This window comes from Leucoraja erinacea, chromosome 5 (assembly GCF_028641065.1).
Source record: "Leucoraja erinacea ecotype New England chromosome 5, Leri_hhj_1, whole genome shotgun sequence".
In the NCBI taxonomy this organism is placed as follows: Eukaryota; Metazoa; Chordata; class Chondrichthyes; order Rajiformes; family Rajidae; genus Leucoraja; species Leucoraja erinaceus.
Genome location: NC_073381.1, coordinates 35,994,273 through 36,011,950, shown reverse-complemented (window position 1 = coordinate 36,011,950; position 17,678 = coordinate 35,994,273). Strand labels below are relative to the sequence as shown.

Genomic DNA, 17,678 nt, shown 5'->3' with positions numbered 1-17,678 from the left:
ACCATTTAATTTCCATCACCTTCAACGTAATCAACATTTTGGCCATCTTCAAAGTGATCCACCACGATTAACATCTTCCCGTACCAACCCCTTTAATTGTTAATTATAAATTTATAGAATGACATCATACACTATATATATATCTGAATAAGTTCATGCAAATTTAGAATAAAACCTGTGGATACGCACCAAACACAGCAGTTAGGTTTGTGTAAGCACACTTTGTTTCCATCTTCCAGACAGATCTATATCAGCACAATGCAGCAAATTCACAATGAGCAAACGCAGGAATTTGATATATATTGACACTATAAGCAATTTAAATAACGTGCTAATCTACCATTAGAGTGAAAGCCCAGTTGCACTTAGAATTGAATCTATTCTAAACAGTCAATGTTTTTTTCCAATACAAATAAAAACACATTTCATAAGGTCCAACATTATCTGATGTGATGTCAGTTCCACAATGAAGATCAATACTATAATTTGAAATAGTTTATTTTAACTAACAGCATGTCACCAAATATTCAGGTTTCATTGAATTGTCGAGCAAAAGAACAAGCTGTTGGTGAAGCACAGTGGGTCAGGTATCATTTATGGAGGCAAACGGATAGTCCATGTTTTATGGTCAAGGATAGTAATTGTTGATTGTTCGGAAATCCAAATGATATTTTGCTCACTGGTTGCGGATTCCTCGGCTTTCTTGAAACTCACTGGCGCCCGGTTCCTGTGTTCACTTGAAACTCTCTGTGTTGTTTCCTGTACTCCCTTGAAACATACCAAGTTTACTGGAAAATTTACTTGATAACTATGTAACATCTTAACAAACAATGTATCTGAAGTTTGTTGAAATATTATTAGGAATAATATCCAATTGTCCAGAAGAAATTAGGATGCTAAGAATATCTACAATTTTATTGAAAGGCTGACAAACAAGGTTATTCTTTCTCTTACTCCATATATTCTTAAACCTCAGGGAAATCAAGAATTATCTTTACTGCCTACCCAGTTGTTCAGAATAGCCATGAACATACCAAAATTGGTGATTTCACAAAGCAGTGAAGCATTGTTGCATCCACCATTTGGGGTTTACATTTACCTAAACTTTATACACTAGAAACATAGAAAATAGGTGCAGGAGTAGGCCATTTGGCCCTTCGAGCCCGCACCGCCATTCAATATGATCATGGCTGATCATCCAACTCAGTATCCTGTACCTGCCTTCTCTCCATACGCCCTGATCCCTTTAGCCACATCTAACTCCCTCTTAAATATAGCCAATGAACTGGCCTCAACTACCTTCTGTGGCAGAGAATTCCAGAGATTCACCACTCTGTGTGAAAAATGTTTTCCTCATCTCGGTCCTAAAATATTTCCCCTTTATCCTTAAACTGTGACCCCTTGTTCTGGATTTCCCCAACATCGGGAACAATCTTCCTGCATCTAGCCTGTCCAACCCCTTAAGAATTTTGTAAGTTTCTATAAGATCCCCCCTCAATCTTCTAAATTCCAGCGAGTACAAGCCGAGTCTTTCCAGTCTTTCTTCATATGAAAGTCCCGACATCCCAGGAATCAGTCTGGTGAACCTTCTCTGTACTCCCTTATGGCAAGAATGCCTTTCCTCAGATTAGGAGACCAAAACTGTACACAATACTCCAGGTGTGGTCTCACCAAGGTCCTGTACAACTGCAGTAGAGCCTCCCTGCTCCTATACTCAAATCCTTTTGCTATGAATGCTAACATACCATTGGCTTTCTTCACTGCCTGCTGCACCTGCATGCCTACTTTCAATGACTGGTGTACCATGACACCCAGGTCTCGTTGCATCTCCCCTTTTCCTAATCGGCCACCATTCAGATAAGTCTACTTTCCTGTTCTTGCCACCAAAGTGGATAACCTCACATTTATCAACATTATACTGCATCTGCCATGCATTTTCCCACTCACCCAACCTATCCAAGTCACCTAGCAGCCTCCTAGCATCCTCCTCACAGCTAACACTGCCCCCCAGCTTCGTATCATCCGCAAACTTGGAGATGTTGCATTCAATTCCCTCGTCCAAATCATTAATATATATTGTAAATAGCTGGGGTTCCCAGCACTGAGCCTTGCGGTACCCCACTAGTCACTGCCTGCCATTCTGAAAAGGACCCGTTTACTCCTTGCTTCCTGTCTGCCACCAGTTCTCTATCCACATCAACACTGAACCCCCAATACCATGTGCTTTAAGTTTGCATACTAAATTCTTATGTGGGACCTTGTCGAAAGCCTTCTGAAAGTCCAGATATAACTCATCCATTCGTTCTCCCTTATCCACTCTACTAGTTACATCCTTGAAAATTTCTATAAGATTCGTCAGACATGATTTACCTTTCATAAATCCATGCTGACTTTGTCCAATGATTTCACCACTTTCCAAATGTGCTGCTATCCCATCTTTAATAACTGATTCTAGCATTTCCCCCACTAGCGATGTTAGACTAACTGGTCTGTAATTCCCCGTTTTCTCTCTCCCTCCCTTTTTTTAACAAGTGGGATTACATTAGCCACCCACCAATCCTCAGGAACTACTCCAGAATCTAAAAAGTTTTGAAAAATTATCACTAATGCATCCACTATTTATGGGGCTACTTCCTTAAGCACTCTGGGATTCAGCCTATTTGGCCCTGAGGATTTATCGGCCCTTAATCCATTCAAATTACCTAACACCACTTCCCGACTAACCTGGATTTCACTCAGTTCCTCCATCTCATTTGACCCCCGGTCCCCTGCTATTTCCGGCATATTACTTATGTCTTCCTTAGTGAAGACAGAACCAAAGTAGTTATTCAATTGGTCTGCCATGTCCAAGTTCCCCATGATCAATTCACCTGTTTCTGACTGCAAGGGACCAACATTTGTTTTAACTAATCTTTTTCTCTTCACATATCTATAAAAACTTTTGCAGTCAGTTTTTATGTTCCCTGCCAGTTTTCTTTCATAATCTATTATCCCTTTTGTAATTAAGCCCTTTGTCCTCCTCTGCTGGACTCTGAATTTCTCCCAGTCCTCTGGTAGGCTGCTTTTTCTGGCTAATTTGTATGCTTCATCTTAGGTGAAGGGTATTTGCAAATCTATAGAAGACCACAAAATCTGTGCAATTTTTTTAGAAAGGTTAGGAACCAGTCTTATTCTTTCAGATAAGAAGAAAAACATAATTCTGCTGACTGATCCTGCAACATATTCGAAATTCTGTGCTTTGACAGCATAGATACACAATTCAATAACTCTGACTGGTGAAAAGCAATTTTACTCAAGATTTGCTCAATAAATGTCAAGATTCATTGAAAAAACTGATATGATGTCATCTTAGGATTATAAAGTTCTTCTACGTTATTTGATTCAAATAAAGACAACACTGTTCTTGCTTCTCATCTTTATTCAAGTATTTCACAGCAGTTGGCTTACAAATTACAGTAAAAGTGTTCCAAATTCCAAAAGTTCAAAATCAAAACATTTAAATAACTTATTATCATACTAATATGAAATGGAAAGTCATTTTAATACAATGCTCAATAACTATAGAATTCAATATATAGCATAGTTAATGTTGCAAAGCTAAGCATTTCAAACAAAAATAGACACACCTTTATAGGAAACCAAAACAAGACACCAAAGACTAAGAAAATAAATGTACAAATACAACTGCCAATGCTGCTTTTCAAAGGAATTCAAGCTTATATTATGATGAATCCCATGTTCATCTACATGACCTGGCATTCTCATATTCAGTGGAGATGGGATTATGAAACATGAAATAAAGCAAACGTGAATGACGAAAAATATATTCTAATGATAGGAATCAAAATAAAAAACAATGCCAAAGGGGAGTGGGGAGATCGAAAAAAGTTAATAAATTTGGTAACTTATAAAAACATTTCTGGATTTTATTAAAAGCTACCAATGCTGCTACTGGCACAGGACGTTAAATTGCAAATGGAATAGTGAACAAACAAATTCATTTCAAAAACAGTAAGGACGCAGCAGTTCCTGAGACCTATTCAACCCTTTTTATCAGAAACTTGCTACAAAATTTAGCTATGTTTCTCAACAAATGTACAGTTCGTAATAATTTCCCAAATCTGCTCCATAAAAAATTGCTGCAAGTTTAATGTAATTTAGATTGTAAAATACCTTCTTGCGATTATACTTTTTCAATAAATAGGAAAGGAAAACATCACTGTGAAAACATATGTTAATGAAATTTATGCAAGCTCCTATGTCTTATTAAATTTCTACAAACTTTTATTTCTCTACATTTTAAATAGATAGTCCCAAGCAGTAATTTTATTGAAAGTTATTCAAGTTGGGAGTCGAAGGCTCAGATGGGAATTTTGAAGAGCACTTTGGATTACTGCAGTTTCTTGAAGCAAAAATTTGCAAATTGAGTGAGGATTGCAAAATATCTTATAATCAAGTACCTTAGCTTTAGAAAGTAAACTGTAGCACACACACACTTATTACAGTATTCAGTAAACACTGATGGTAACTGGTAAACTGTGTGACTGAAAAAGCTGAGGTAGCTCAACAATATAGCTGCAGTAGTCCAAGATTACTGTTTGTTTGTAAAAATTATCATGTTTTGCATATTTTATTAAATGCACCTTAAATTTTGAAGAGGCTGTAGTGGATGTGGATTTTTGTAACTCTGGACCTGCAATTGTGTGTAAAATTCTGTCACATTCTGTGATAGGAAAGAAATGGAAACAAAATGCCAACTTCAATTCAGGAATAAAGACAACACTATTACAGCGGTCAGTGGCTTTAAAATTATGAAAATTGCATCCAGTTACTCCAGCTATTTATCATGACGCAAGCTTAAGGGCTTAATCCACCACAAAATGAATATCCAAAATTCCAAAATCCATCAATAAAAAAGCAAATCTTAAGCTAAATGTTGTCAAAAAATCAATACAATATTTGAATCACTCCATCCAGTTTCTTAAATTAAGAAGTTCTGTTTCATTGCATTCACTGATGGCAAATTAATGTTGTGAGAAAGATAATATGAACCACTTTTATATTTTATAGCACCAGACTGTGCAACAGTGATGGCAAGTGGTTTTACTCTGTAATCTTAATGAAGTCCAGTTTGGTTCTGTAGGCTAGTCTGTTCCAGGTACCTGAGACAATAGCACCAATTCACAAAAAAAAAGATTAAGACCAAGGCTCTGAATGTTGCTGAATGGCTCAGAAGACTGCTTCCTTGAAAGCAGTTTATGTGATGAACCTGTTCCTCTTCAAAGGTTCACAGGAATGTATGAAAGGTCTTTAATAGATTCTCCATTTCCTAAATCAATCAAAAAAAAATTATCAGTACACAATTTTTGAACTCCACAACAGCTATGCCAGGACACTGCTTGATCAGGCAAAGACACCTGCAGTAAAGAGGCAAAGAAACCTGCAGTAAAGTAAATAGTGAAGTCAGTCACAAATTACAAAGGAAACAATCATTCTTTCCAATATAGAAAAACTTTATTTGTTAATAAAGACTATGATAGAGATTCATTTTTAAAATACATTAAAGTATCAACCACTTTCTTTTTCTCATACCAAAATTCACATGGAATTATTGCACTTTAAATTGCACTTCCCCTGTATTTCTACAATTATTAAATCTCATTGGTTAAAGTGATACCCTGCAGGTTTCTTTATTCACTCACATTCGCTGAAGCCCCATTTCCATTGGTGCATCATCATCAGCAAGGACTCTCTGCAACTTATTGCACAAATAACATTTGGACTACCAGATGTAGAAGCAATAAAACCAGAAAATGCTGGAAATATTCAGCATGTCGGGCAGGATTTTGTGCAGAGATTAAGAACATTTCAACAAAATAGCCTATTTGAAAAATAAGTCAAGTACTCTCCAAAGACATGGCCTGAACTGCTATGTATTTTCAATGTTTTCCAATTCAGATTTCCAGCAGTCAGCACAGAAGTGAATCTAAAATTCCATTAGAAGCCCTGCTGCACCATCTGAAGCTCACAATGTCGGATGTTTGACCTCATCCTCACAGTACATTAAAGTCTACACCATGTACATGAAGATGGGGCTCATTGTGTGACATATTTTCCCTGAGGAATTGCAAAGTGGAAAATGCCTTTCATCCAAAAAATAAAATTGACCCTAGAATTTGTGAAAACTTGATTTCTGGAACCAGCAAAAGTCTTTTTATGTGTGAAGGCTTTATCTTGTCACGATACTAACAATGATTTTTCTTGCTCATGTTTTTAAATTCCTTGCCAAAGCTATTGGGGCCAAGTACTGGCAGGCCTTTCACAGAGATTTGTTCAGGTCCATACAGCAACAATTAGACCCAGAGCCACTGAGTTGTAGAATTGGCTAAACAAAAGGAAACTACAATAAATTGGGTAATTTTACCCTACGGAGCTCAATTATATGGTGCTGAGAGAATCAACATTTGGAAATAGAGCCCGATCTGACAATTGAACAAGGTTCTTCTCCATTTTCTGGGAAAACAGTTATTAATACTAACTTTTCAAGCAGTATACAAATTGCACAAACCAGAAACATTCCCCTTTTTGTGTGTGAACTGAATCAGAGGTGCAGTTCAACTTTATACTGCAATGAAACAAGCATATAGGCAATATTTTAAAAACAATATCTTTGAAAAAAGTTTGTCTGGGTTGCAAGATACATAACTCTATCTAATAGCAATGCAAATGCTTTCATATTTTACTCTAAAAATGCAAGAGGAGAAAATATATAAAACTTACATATCCTGTACAAGCCAATGAATACCATTGAACTAACTGAGTCAGGTTGCTGGTGGCACTACATAGGATTAAAATATTCATTGGAAGGGTGGGAGATATCAGCATTTATGATATTTTATAGGAAAAATACAAAACTTGTGTGTGAAAATTCTATGAAATGTTTTGTTTAAAAACTTGATTACCTACCATCTTTAATTAAGTCAGCCGAGTCCCTGGCATGTGTGAAAACCCACGTTTAAGAAATGGTATAAAAAAATCTGAATTAGATGATCTATATTCCTAAGACCAATAATCAGGAGGCTCATCCTGGAGCTTAAAGAGGGGCAAAATAAGCTGCTGTTATGCTTTTTCATGTAAGAATCCAGTATCTGTTGCTGCCTGATTATCAAAACCGATTACTTCTTCTGGGTTTCAGATAATTTAGAATCTGGATTGAAAAACTTTGTCTCTTGTTCCACCAAACCCTGGAATAATGAAACTAGAGAACTGTGGATCAGCCCTTTTTAAGTAATAGATTAATGGGTCAAAATTCCCATACCTGGCATTACATCAATTTGTTTCAAAAGAACACCCTTTCACTATCCTGTATGACACTGTTGATAGTTGATTCTCAGATTTAGTACCATCTGCACTTTAAAATGACCAGGCTTTCTATGAAACTTGGGAAACATAAACGTTTGTGGGACAATGCCCCAATTCAAACTAATTAAACAATCAAATAATCTTAAATGTTCCACTAGTGGCTAATTTCAACTGAGGAACATGATGTTAAGTGAGCAAAGGGAAAGGGGTATGTTATTCAATAATCCTTGAAGGTGCTATACACAAAAACAAACTGCTTTGATAACTAAGTCTTTGTTATAAACTAATCAAACAATCAAATGTCAAACAGCCTGTACATCTCACAACTCTATTATATTCCTACTGTTACGCAAAACAACATGATCAAGATGACCACCGACTTCTGTTATAAATATATCTGTCTGGAATGTATCTATCTGTGTGTGAATCTTAAGTGAACCTGATTAATGCATGGAGGGTCAAAATGTCAGAATATGTAAAAATGTTAGCACGAGCGCATAGCATTTTGATGAAGGTAGAAAAACAAATACGGAAAAGACACACATGCATACACGCCCGCATACATACAAGATGAGACTTTTAATAAGTAGATTGATAGTTATCCAACCCAATACTCTTGAATGTTTACTTTCCTTAATCAGCTAAATTATTCTAAACATTGTTTACCTCTACATGACAATATTAATGACCATTATAAAAATGGGAGTATTAACAGAATATTAATAAATTTAATTATCACATGCAAAGTAATCAACCAAGTCTTTAAGAAATTGTAATAGATATTTCCTGATAGGCAATGGAACAATTTTTGGTATTCCAAATGTTTCCATTAAAGTAATGGTATTTATTTTTTGGAGATGTTAATTAACATTGCACATAATGGCTGATAGGCCATCTTCAAATAGTACATTACAACATAATGACAATAATATTATTTTATGAGTCACTGAATTGAATTGTATTCATAAGTGTGCCCAGAAACACAACCAGAAAAGAAAATTGATCTCATAAACTTAATACTTTTGAAATACAATGGCCATCTTCCCTCTAATGAACTGCCTAAACAATTAATTACCCTAAATTATTCCCAATTAAAACCCAAGAGAAAAATAACAGTTCAACTAAACACGCAAACAAGTATATGAAATTAAAGTATCAAAGTTTAGACAGTTAGAGACATTTTTTACATTTAAGAAAATATTATTTTAAAGAAAGTATAAATCTTTAGTATAATGGAGATTTTTATGTAAACATGTAATTAGGTTTATTAGGTTTGAAAAATAAAGAAACATTAGATAATTATTAATCTTAAAATATATTAAAACACTGGATATTGGAAACACTATGCATGCCAGGCAGCATTTGTGAAATGATGTTGAATCGTCGAGAAACCACTGAGTAAACATGAGATTGAGTTTTAAGTCAAAGCTTACCTCAAGTAAATGAGTTTTGTCATACTCCTTGCGATGATGATAGATGCATTGACTAAGCAAAGAATAAAGCTTTTCAAGTTGATCAACCATGAAGTTATTGCTCATCTTAGTGGCCAACTGGAGAATATGCTGCAAAAGATGGAAATTATTGTAGTTTTGTTTAGAGATACAGCACTAGCCCCGAGTCCACGCCAACCATCGATCACCCGTTCGCACTAGTTCTATGTTATCCCATTTGCGCATCCACTCCCTGCATACGAGGTGCAATATACAGAGGTCAATTCATCTTCAAACCCACAGGTCTTTGGGATGTGGGAGGAAACCAGAGCATCAGTGGGAAATGCATGCAGTCACAGGGAGAATGTGCAAACTCCATACAGACAGCACGTGAGGTCAGAATCAAAGCTGGGTCTCTGGCGCTGCGAGGGAGTAGCTACCTGCAACCCTGTGCCGCATTGTTAAGCTATCTGGATTTCCTGCAAACCACAAATGACATTGCCACATAGCAGTTCATTGATACCCAAGCCCATCACTTCAAATCCAACAGAAAATCAGGAAAGGCTTATCCTGAAATAAATTATTTACCCATTTAACTTGCATCTCAGCTGAAACTAATATACAGATTGGAAGGAGCAAACAAACATTATAAACCCCTTCTTCTTTACGCAAATCTTTCCACATTTATACATATCAAATATATACATATATATGATATGCATAAATATAAATCTGTGTGTAAATACACACCAAGAAATATCGTTGATGAGTATCATTCCAATGTCTATAGGTATCGATGCAAGGGCTGCCCATAATAATAGGAAACATTCATTAATATCCTTCTTTCAATTTATTTTACCATTAAGCCCTTTAATTGTTTTTGCAAAGACAGCAAACAAACTGCTATTATCTGTGACTTTTAGATTTGCAGCATCTGCATGGTTTTGCTTTTGAGGTATCCTTCTGCCTTTTACCTTCAATCGTGCTTGATCCACAATCACTGGAGGGATGGGTTCTGGAACGTCCTGCTCCACGTGGACAATGGTCGTCTGTTCCCCTTGTTCTGGATGACTGGGTTCCATCCTGCCCAAAACTAAAGGAGGTTTTCAGTAAAATTCATTCATTCACAATAACCAGAGAGAAACTAACGTATAATTCTGTACCTTCATTTTCACAAGACACATTTTAAAATTTGTCACTCTTTTTACAAAGAGGCCATAATATGTACACATTCTTATATTCTGGAATTTATTTTTACACAACTCACTTGGCCTGATTGTCATTTGCGAAAGGTAGTCACAACCAACCAACCACCAACCACAGCATTTTAATAAATTTTCAAAAGCTTTGGATGTGTAATGAATAATAAAAGATTTATATTTCCATAGCATCATTCATTAACTCAGTATGTTGGCAAGCACCTTACAACCAAAGAAAGATGTTCTAGCGTTACTTAGCTGCTGTACATTAAGTGGCATAATTTCTCAAAAGTCTCAAGAAACAAAGGCATTGCAATTTCATAAATGATCTGTTAGGCTTGCTATTTTTCTCACAGAAATTAACATGCCATGTTGGCATATATTCTTACCCTTTTAACATTACTTTTTTTTTATTGTGGCAGAAGTTGCTGGGAAAATAACAAGCTCACCATTATTACTGCACTATAAAAGAAACTAGGTAGAAATATTGCACAAGATATGCATCAATATGACCTTCTGAACAAATGGTACTCATTAACGACAGTTTAACAATACCCATCTTCAAACACAACAGTGCCTGTGTGAACTACATTGACAAATTGCTTTTATTGTTCAAAATTTGGCTAACAATGTCCACATCCAATCTGTAAAATAATGAAGATGCAACTCATTATCCCTAGATCAAAGGATCAATCCACTTCTCCAATGACCTAAAACACAGTCTTTTGACTCCTGATTGCAACATTCACAAACTGAATGGGGTCTTGATCTATAAACAGATTTGCAAAGAGAAATCTCTGGCCATTGAATTGTTGCTACTAATTATCTCAACCAGATTGTGGTTTATTCTTTGAATCATAAACAAAGAGCATCCCATACTCGGGTTGATGAACTTGCCATTCAAAATGGCATGCAAACTGAGTTGAATACTTTAACTAGATATCGCAAGAGGAATCAATAAGGTGGTTCTTCCAAAATTCTACCAGCTGTTATTCCTGAAACTACTGGCATTTAGAGACTTACTTGTAAGGTTAATAGGTGCCTACCTAAGCCCATTTAGTTTAGTTTAGTTCAGAGATACAGTGTGGAAACGGGCCCTTCGGCCCACCGGGTCCGCGCCGACCAGCTATCCCCGCACATAAACACTATCCTACACCCACTAGGGACAATTTTACATTTACCAATCCAATTAACCTACAAACCTGGATGTCATATAACATATAACAATTACAGCACGGAAACAGGCCATCTCGGCCCTACAAGTCCGTGCCGAACCATGTCTTTGGTTTAATTTGTCAACCATCAATTTGGCAGCAACTCCATTGAAATACTGAGCACTCCATCGATATCAGTGTCCCAGTGCAATCTTCTCACTGCTTCAACTGCCATTCCTACAATCCAGGCAGTGCTGAACAAGTTAGCCTCAGCACCTATTTATTTACATTTTGAACAGGCACGAGTTAATTTTTATGCAAACCAGCCACCTACTTTGACCACCTTCTCCCACCCTTGCCTCGTGTCCACTGCAAACATAGCCATGGAGAATCAGGTATATATTATATGGCTCCAATAAGATTTCTGACATTTTGTTGGTCAAATGAAAATTTCTCCCAGTGTGATCCAATTGTAGCAGTAGCACAATATGCCAGAAATTACAAATGATGTTCTCTGGGCGAGATTAACAAAGCAATAATTCAGATCATCACTGTGGCCATAACAAACTTATGCCCCTAGGAGAACTAATCGGGTAAAATGACAGCTCTGATTAAATAGTTTGGTATGCCCAAAGGAATCCATAATTTCTCGTGTCCAAATTCTAGCAATATTAAGAATTGGCCTGTCAACATTTGTATTTCGTAAGATCAGAGAAGTTTACCATTTTTTATTCTTATTAAAAAGAAGAAATCTGTCAATGCATGTCTTGCATCTTAAGTAGAGCAGATTGACCTGTGCATGTTAGCAGTTGGGAAAGAAGTTTTCATTTTAATCCAAAGCAGGAGGGGATTGATCCAGAGATAACAAATACATTGCTATTTTTGCATTAATGAACAGGGCAATTACAAAGATCATAAGTGCACAAAATAGGAAATTATTTGTATATTGAACAGTTAAGTTAAAATAAATTGCTAAGCGCTTATAAGTAACTTGATCCTCAACTCACTTTGCAGAACAAATCAAACAAAAAAATCTGCAAATTTAAAATCTGATTTTAGTAATAGCTCTAATAATAACGCTTTCAGCACTGTATCATGAAGCTTTACAATAATTAGATTAATTTAATTATTTGAGCTGATATCAATTAATTTCCTTTTTCCCCCAATGTTGAAGCAGTCAAATTATGTATTTCTCATAGACATTCAGTGCTGACGAATGGAACTCCCCCCCCCCCCCCCCATTTCTCCTCTTAGCACTCTCTGATCATGAATATTGTGTTTAATTCATAATTTAAAGTTATTTTATTCCTATCCAAGGTTGCACAAATGTTTTGCTTTTTGCTTTTGTTCCGACCTTAAAAACCCCTCGTACCGTGACTTTTCCAGTTCTAACAAATAAGAGCAAATATTTAGTGACATCAAGCACTGTTGTAATGAATAAACTTTCTTGACTGTCAGTTTAAATTTGGATCACAAAAAAGAAATTGTACCAAGTCAGGTTCATCCCATTTTTTTTGATTAATCACTTTATGTTAATGGATAGTACGGTATAATGTGCTGACAACTTTATACCAACTTAATCTCGAGTAGAAAATATAGAGTATAGATATATTTTACCAGTGACAATTGTAAAAGTGAACTTACAAAATGAGATATTACAGTGATTTTACTCATTCCAATGTGCACTACATAAAAAGCACCAACAAGTAAATAAATAAAATTACCATCTTTTTCAGGTCCTAGTGCTTTAAGATCAACATCTTCACTCTGAGAACACTTTGTTGCAATGGCTGCCTGTGTTGCACCAATGACAGTTTGTGCGCCATCTCCAGCCATTTGTTTTTTGTCTTTTTCCCCTATGGATAATTTTGAGTTTGGCACAAGCTGGGTCATTAACTCCTTGGTAGGTTCATGGTCCTTTCCTGGTTCATGTTGTGCATCAGACAAATCAGTACCAGGTGCACAATTAACAGCTGCGCATGTCCTTTGGACTAAACATTCTTGAACAGGTTCACTTTCAGCACTTGCCATAGATTCATCACTCCATGCGCACTCTGTTGGTACTGGCCCCTTACCATGAGTGCATCCATCATTAGGTACACACTGTTCTCCTGGGGCACCATTTGCTTTCCTTACAGAAAACACATTATTCCCGTCTAGTTGATAGCTTGCAGACTCATCTTTTATCGTGGATTTAAGATTACCAATCCTTTTCCCCACTGCACCATTTTCCAGTTTATTTCCCACCCGGCCAACATCCATGATGTCACATGATGATTCATCATTGGTCAAAGAGAGATCTCCATTCTCGTGATAATCTGTACTAACTTCCAGTTCTCCATTCTCTGCTAGCTCACTTTCTTCACCTTGGTCACCATCACGTTCACCATTTTTAACATCATCATCTTCTTTCTTGAGGTGGATCACTTTTTTTGGCTTTCTAATAATACCGCGACCCCATTTTGAACGACGACGTGGTTTCCTTTTAATGTGTACTGTTGAGTAACATTACACAATAATTAACATTGTTTAATGGCAAACTAAACTGCAGCTATACATTTGATATGTTTTTTTTCCAGAAATACAGCACAACTTACAACTGACTATAGGGTTCCTTCAGGATTATTTTATCACAATTGTAATGAATTAATTTCAACTAAAAACAACAATTTTTACTCCTAACTTATATCATAGCTTTAAACATTATTTTGAGCTAAAAAATTTGGATCATTCAGCCTCAAGATGACCATTTAGATCTTTTGATCTCCTACGCACTGCTCAAGACTTACCGAGGAATAATAGAAGACCTTTAATATTAAGATGGAGATACAATGAAATGCAGATGCTGGTATTTTGAGTAAAGCACAAACCGATGGAGTAACTGCAGGTCAAGCAGTATCTCTGGAGGACATGGATAGGTGATGTTTTAGGTTAGGCCCCTTCTTCAATACTGGAGATAACAGCCTCGGGAGCAAAAGTATCTAATCCTACTTCATTAGAAGTCCTTTGTTACTATGCATTGTGTAGAGTTCCAAAAACACAAATTAAGCTGCTGTATAATTGCAATACAACAGTATACATTGCTAGAATGGTAGCTCTTGATATTATGTTCTCTAAAGTTTAAATGAGAAGTGCAGGGCAGTTTAAAAAAAAAAAATCAGAATGTGGTGGGTGCCTGGATTACACTGCTTGCGATGGTGGTGGAAGTATATAGAATAGTAGCATTTCAGAAGTTTTTAGATAGGCACATAAATATGCAGGGAATGGAGGGATAGGGATCACATGTGGGCAGAGGATATTAGATTAACTTGGCATTGTGTTTGGCACAGACATCCTGAAGGGTCTGTCCCAGTGCTGTACTTCTCAATGTTTCATTTTAAGTTTTAACCAAAAGCTTTACTGTACTCTCATCTTCTTTCTCATCTAAGCTCTTGAAAGATATTTTTGCATGCAATCAGAGATTGTATAATCTGTTTAAGAATTGTTTTCCAGTAATAAAGATCTCTAAATGTAAATAAACTTAACCCTCCATGAATATATGTGGACAGGTTGTCACTATAATGATCACTAACAAATCATTAGAACTTCTGTTTACATTTTTTAAATTAGATTTAACACGTGGCTGAAGGGCCAGATTCCATGCTAATTATATGACCTGCAATATCTGAAGGCAGCTCTGATCAATTTTAAAATTGAAGTGGCTTGTGCCAGTTACAGAATTGCTCAATTCTAGAGGCACAGATAATCCACTATGTGGCACAATACTTCCCATTACTCTTTTTACAAAAAGTTCCTTAAAAACGTTACAAATTCTGTCCACTTGGTGGTAGTGTGGAATAGATTCTGTTCGAGCAATCTTTGAACAATTCATGGCTGGATCTTGCTGAACTGCAGCATGCCGAGTTTATTCTAATTCAGCCTGCATCCTGCATGACTAAGCATTTTGCATCATGACTGGATCATGCTGAGCTACTGAGGTGGAAACTACTGATCACAGGGCATGGGCACCACAATATCTGGGTGCTCAATGAAAGGCATGATCAGAGGAGTATCTTCCCAACCAATGAGGGATTGGTTAAGGGATAGAAATAGAAGCAGAATAACTAAGGAGTCAAATTCAAGTCATATTCAGTATAGGGTGATTTCACGAAAGGTCACTGGAGCGTAGATCCGCACCCACGTTGACCGAAAATCTCAACTGGAGTACATGTTATACATCGGTACATGTTAGTGAATGGGAAAACACGCACTTTCCCACCCGTTAAAAACATGGAAAACGGCCGATATTTGAGCTGAAATTTTCTGTGCTAGTCGGGGTGACCGTGAAGCACAGCGACCTAAATTTTCAGGCAAAAAAAAAGATAGAAAGTAAGGTAATTACAAGAGGGAACTGAAGGTGGAAAAACAGCGGAAGTGCTTAGCAGACATTTGCCGTGGAGATTTAAAGGTCCAAAATATCGGGAATTATCGCGTTTGCTCGCTGAATTTCATCAAAAGTAAGTTAATAATGCCTTACTTTTGATGAAATTCAGCGAGCAAACGCGATAATTCCTGATATTTTGGATCTTTAAATCTCCACGGCAAATGTCTGCTAAGCACTTCCGCTGTTTTTCCACCTTCAGTTCCCTCTTGTAATTACCTTACTTTCTATTTTTTTTTTGCCTGAAAATTTACGTCGCTGTGCTTCACGGTCACCCCGACTAGCACAGAAAATTTCAGCTCAAATATCGGCCGTTTTCCATGTTTTTAACGGGTGGGAAAGTGCGTGTTTTCCCATTCACTAACATGTACCGATGTATAACATGTACTCCAGTCGAGATTTTCCGTCACGTGGGTGTGGATCTACGCTCCAGTGACCTTTCGTGAAATCACCCTATAGAAATGGAATAGGGAATACAAAGATTGTAGGAAGAGAGGTATTAAAATGGCAAAGAAAATAAGCAGAGAAAAAACAAAATGACTTCATTCTTTTGGATCGAACAGGTTGATTGACACTGTATCACAACCATCACTTCATTAATCAGTACATACACAAATATCAGATTTGCCTTCAGTGAGTTAAACTGTGAGTCAATTAACATGCAAATCCAACATGTTGTTTTAAGTCAGAAAGACTAAGAATAACAATGCATTTTTGAGAAATGTACAGAAACCAAAGAACTAGCTTCTGCAAATCCCCTGATTTACACATTGACGACAATGTGCAACTAAAATGTTTCCAGCAAGATTTGGCATGATCAACTGGCATCCTTTGGTACCAACGGTACAAAAGGCCGATGGATTAAGCACTGCCAACATTGAAAGCCCAAATCAGATATGTTTGGAAGATTGGAAGGTGCAGCCAGGAAGGGAAGATAGCCAAAACATGTGAAGAAAAAATAGGTAGAATTGGGGAATAGAACTATTCTGAAAGCATTCCAACTGTTTTCAGTTATTCCTCCATTTATCCCATCCCTGACTACTTTCGCTCTATATTCTTTTTAAGCTCTATAATTCAGTCATTGTTTTTTCCCCTCCTTAGCCACATAATATTGCTGACATTCTACTGCTTTCGCTCAAACCACTTTATTTCTTTCTCTTCTTGTACATGAGGCTGCATGAACAATTCCTTGAAATTTGCCAGTAACTCCTCTCCCACTCCATCGCCACTCAAATATATTTAAGGCAATCTATCTATATCTATATCTATATACTAGACTAAGTCGGACCCTTGGGTCCCATGTTCACACGGGAGGGCTGGTCCCCCGACGCAATATTCCACCTCTCCACCAATTCCAATATTGGTGGCCAGTGGGAGGGGGGGCCTTTCTGGAGCGCTGGTATGGGTGTTGTTGGCTGCAGGGACTACTGGTCTCCAGAGGGCTAGTATGGACATTGTGGGCCAAATGGATTCTTGGGGTGGCAGCTCAGTCCCTCAAGCCTGATGTGCTGGCAGCTCACTCACGGCTGGTGGGCTGGCAGTTGACTCACGGCTTATTCCTTGAAATTCCATTTCAAGCAGAGTGCAAGGCCACCAAATTCAAATCAATTTTCCTACCATTTCAAGCAGGGTGCAAGGCCACCAAATTCAAGTGCAGTTTTTTACCTATTCGAGCAGAGTGCAAGGTCATAAAATTCAAGTGCAGTTTCATACCACTTCAAGTAGGGTGCAAGGCCACCAAATTCAAGTGCAGTTTCATACCATTTCAAGGAGGGTGCAAGGCCACCAAATTCAAATGCAGTTTCATACCATTTCATGCAGGGTGCAACGACACCACATTCAAATGCAGTTTCATACCATTTCATGCAGGGTGCAAGGCCACCACATTCAAATGCAGTTTCATACCATTTCAAGCAGGGTGAAACCACCATAAACCACACCAAAACACCACACTCACAGTTCAGTAGACATTCAGTGTGTTGAGTTGATTCACAGCTCAGACAGAGTCATGACCTCTCCCTCCCCCATCATGCAGAGACTGAGCCACACCCACACTTCCGGGTTTTATAATCCCTCCCCCTCCCACCGGAAAAGGTGTGGCCTTCATGGCGCG

The 17,678-nt window shown here is 37.3% G+C and overlaps 1 protein-coding gene across 4 annotated transcripts in view; it reads right to left on the bottom strand.

The window, feature by feature from the left end:
* Window positions 1-3,400: 3,400 nt before the first annotated feature.
* atad2b (ATPase family AAA domain containing 2B) overlaps window positions 3,401-17,678 on the bottom strand; it is a 143,725-nt gene continuing 129,447 nt past the window's right edge. For all 4 annotated transcript variants that reach the window (XM_055635372.1, XM_055635373.1, XM_055635370.1 and 1 more), the window contains 4 exons: window positions 12,870-13,640; window positions 9,767-9,885; window positions 8,796-8,924; window positions 3,401-5,329 (listed from right to left, as the gene is read on the bottom strand). In XM_055635372.1, coding sequence (XP_055491347.1) covers window positions 5,288-5,329; window positions 8,796-8,924; window positions 9,767-9,885; window positions 12,870-13,640 — 1,061 coding nt within the window. In that variant the 3' untranslated portion in view covers window positions 3,401-5,287. The remainder of the gene's footprint in view (window positions 5,330-8,795; window positions 8,925-9,766; window positions 9,886-12,869; window positions 13,641-17,678) is intronic.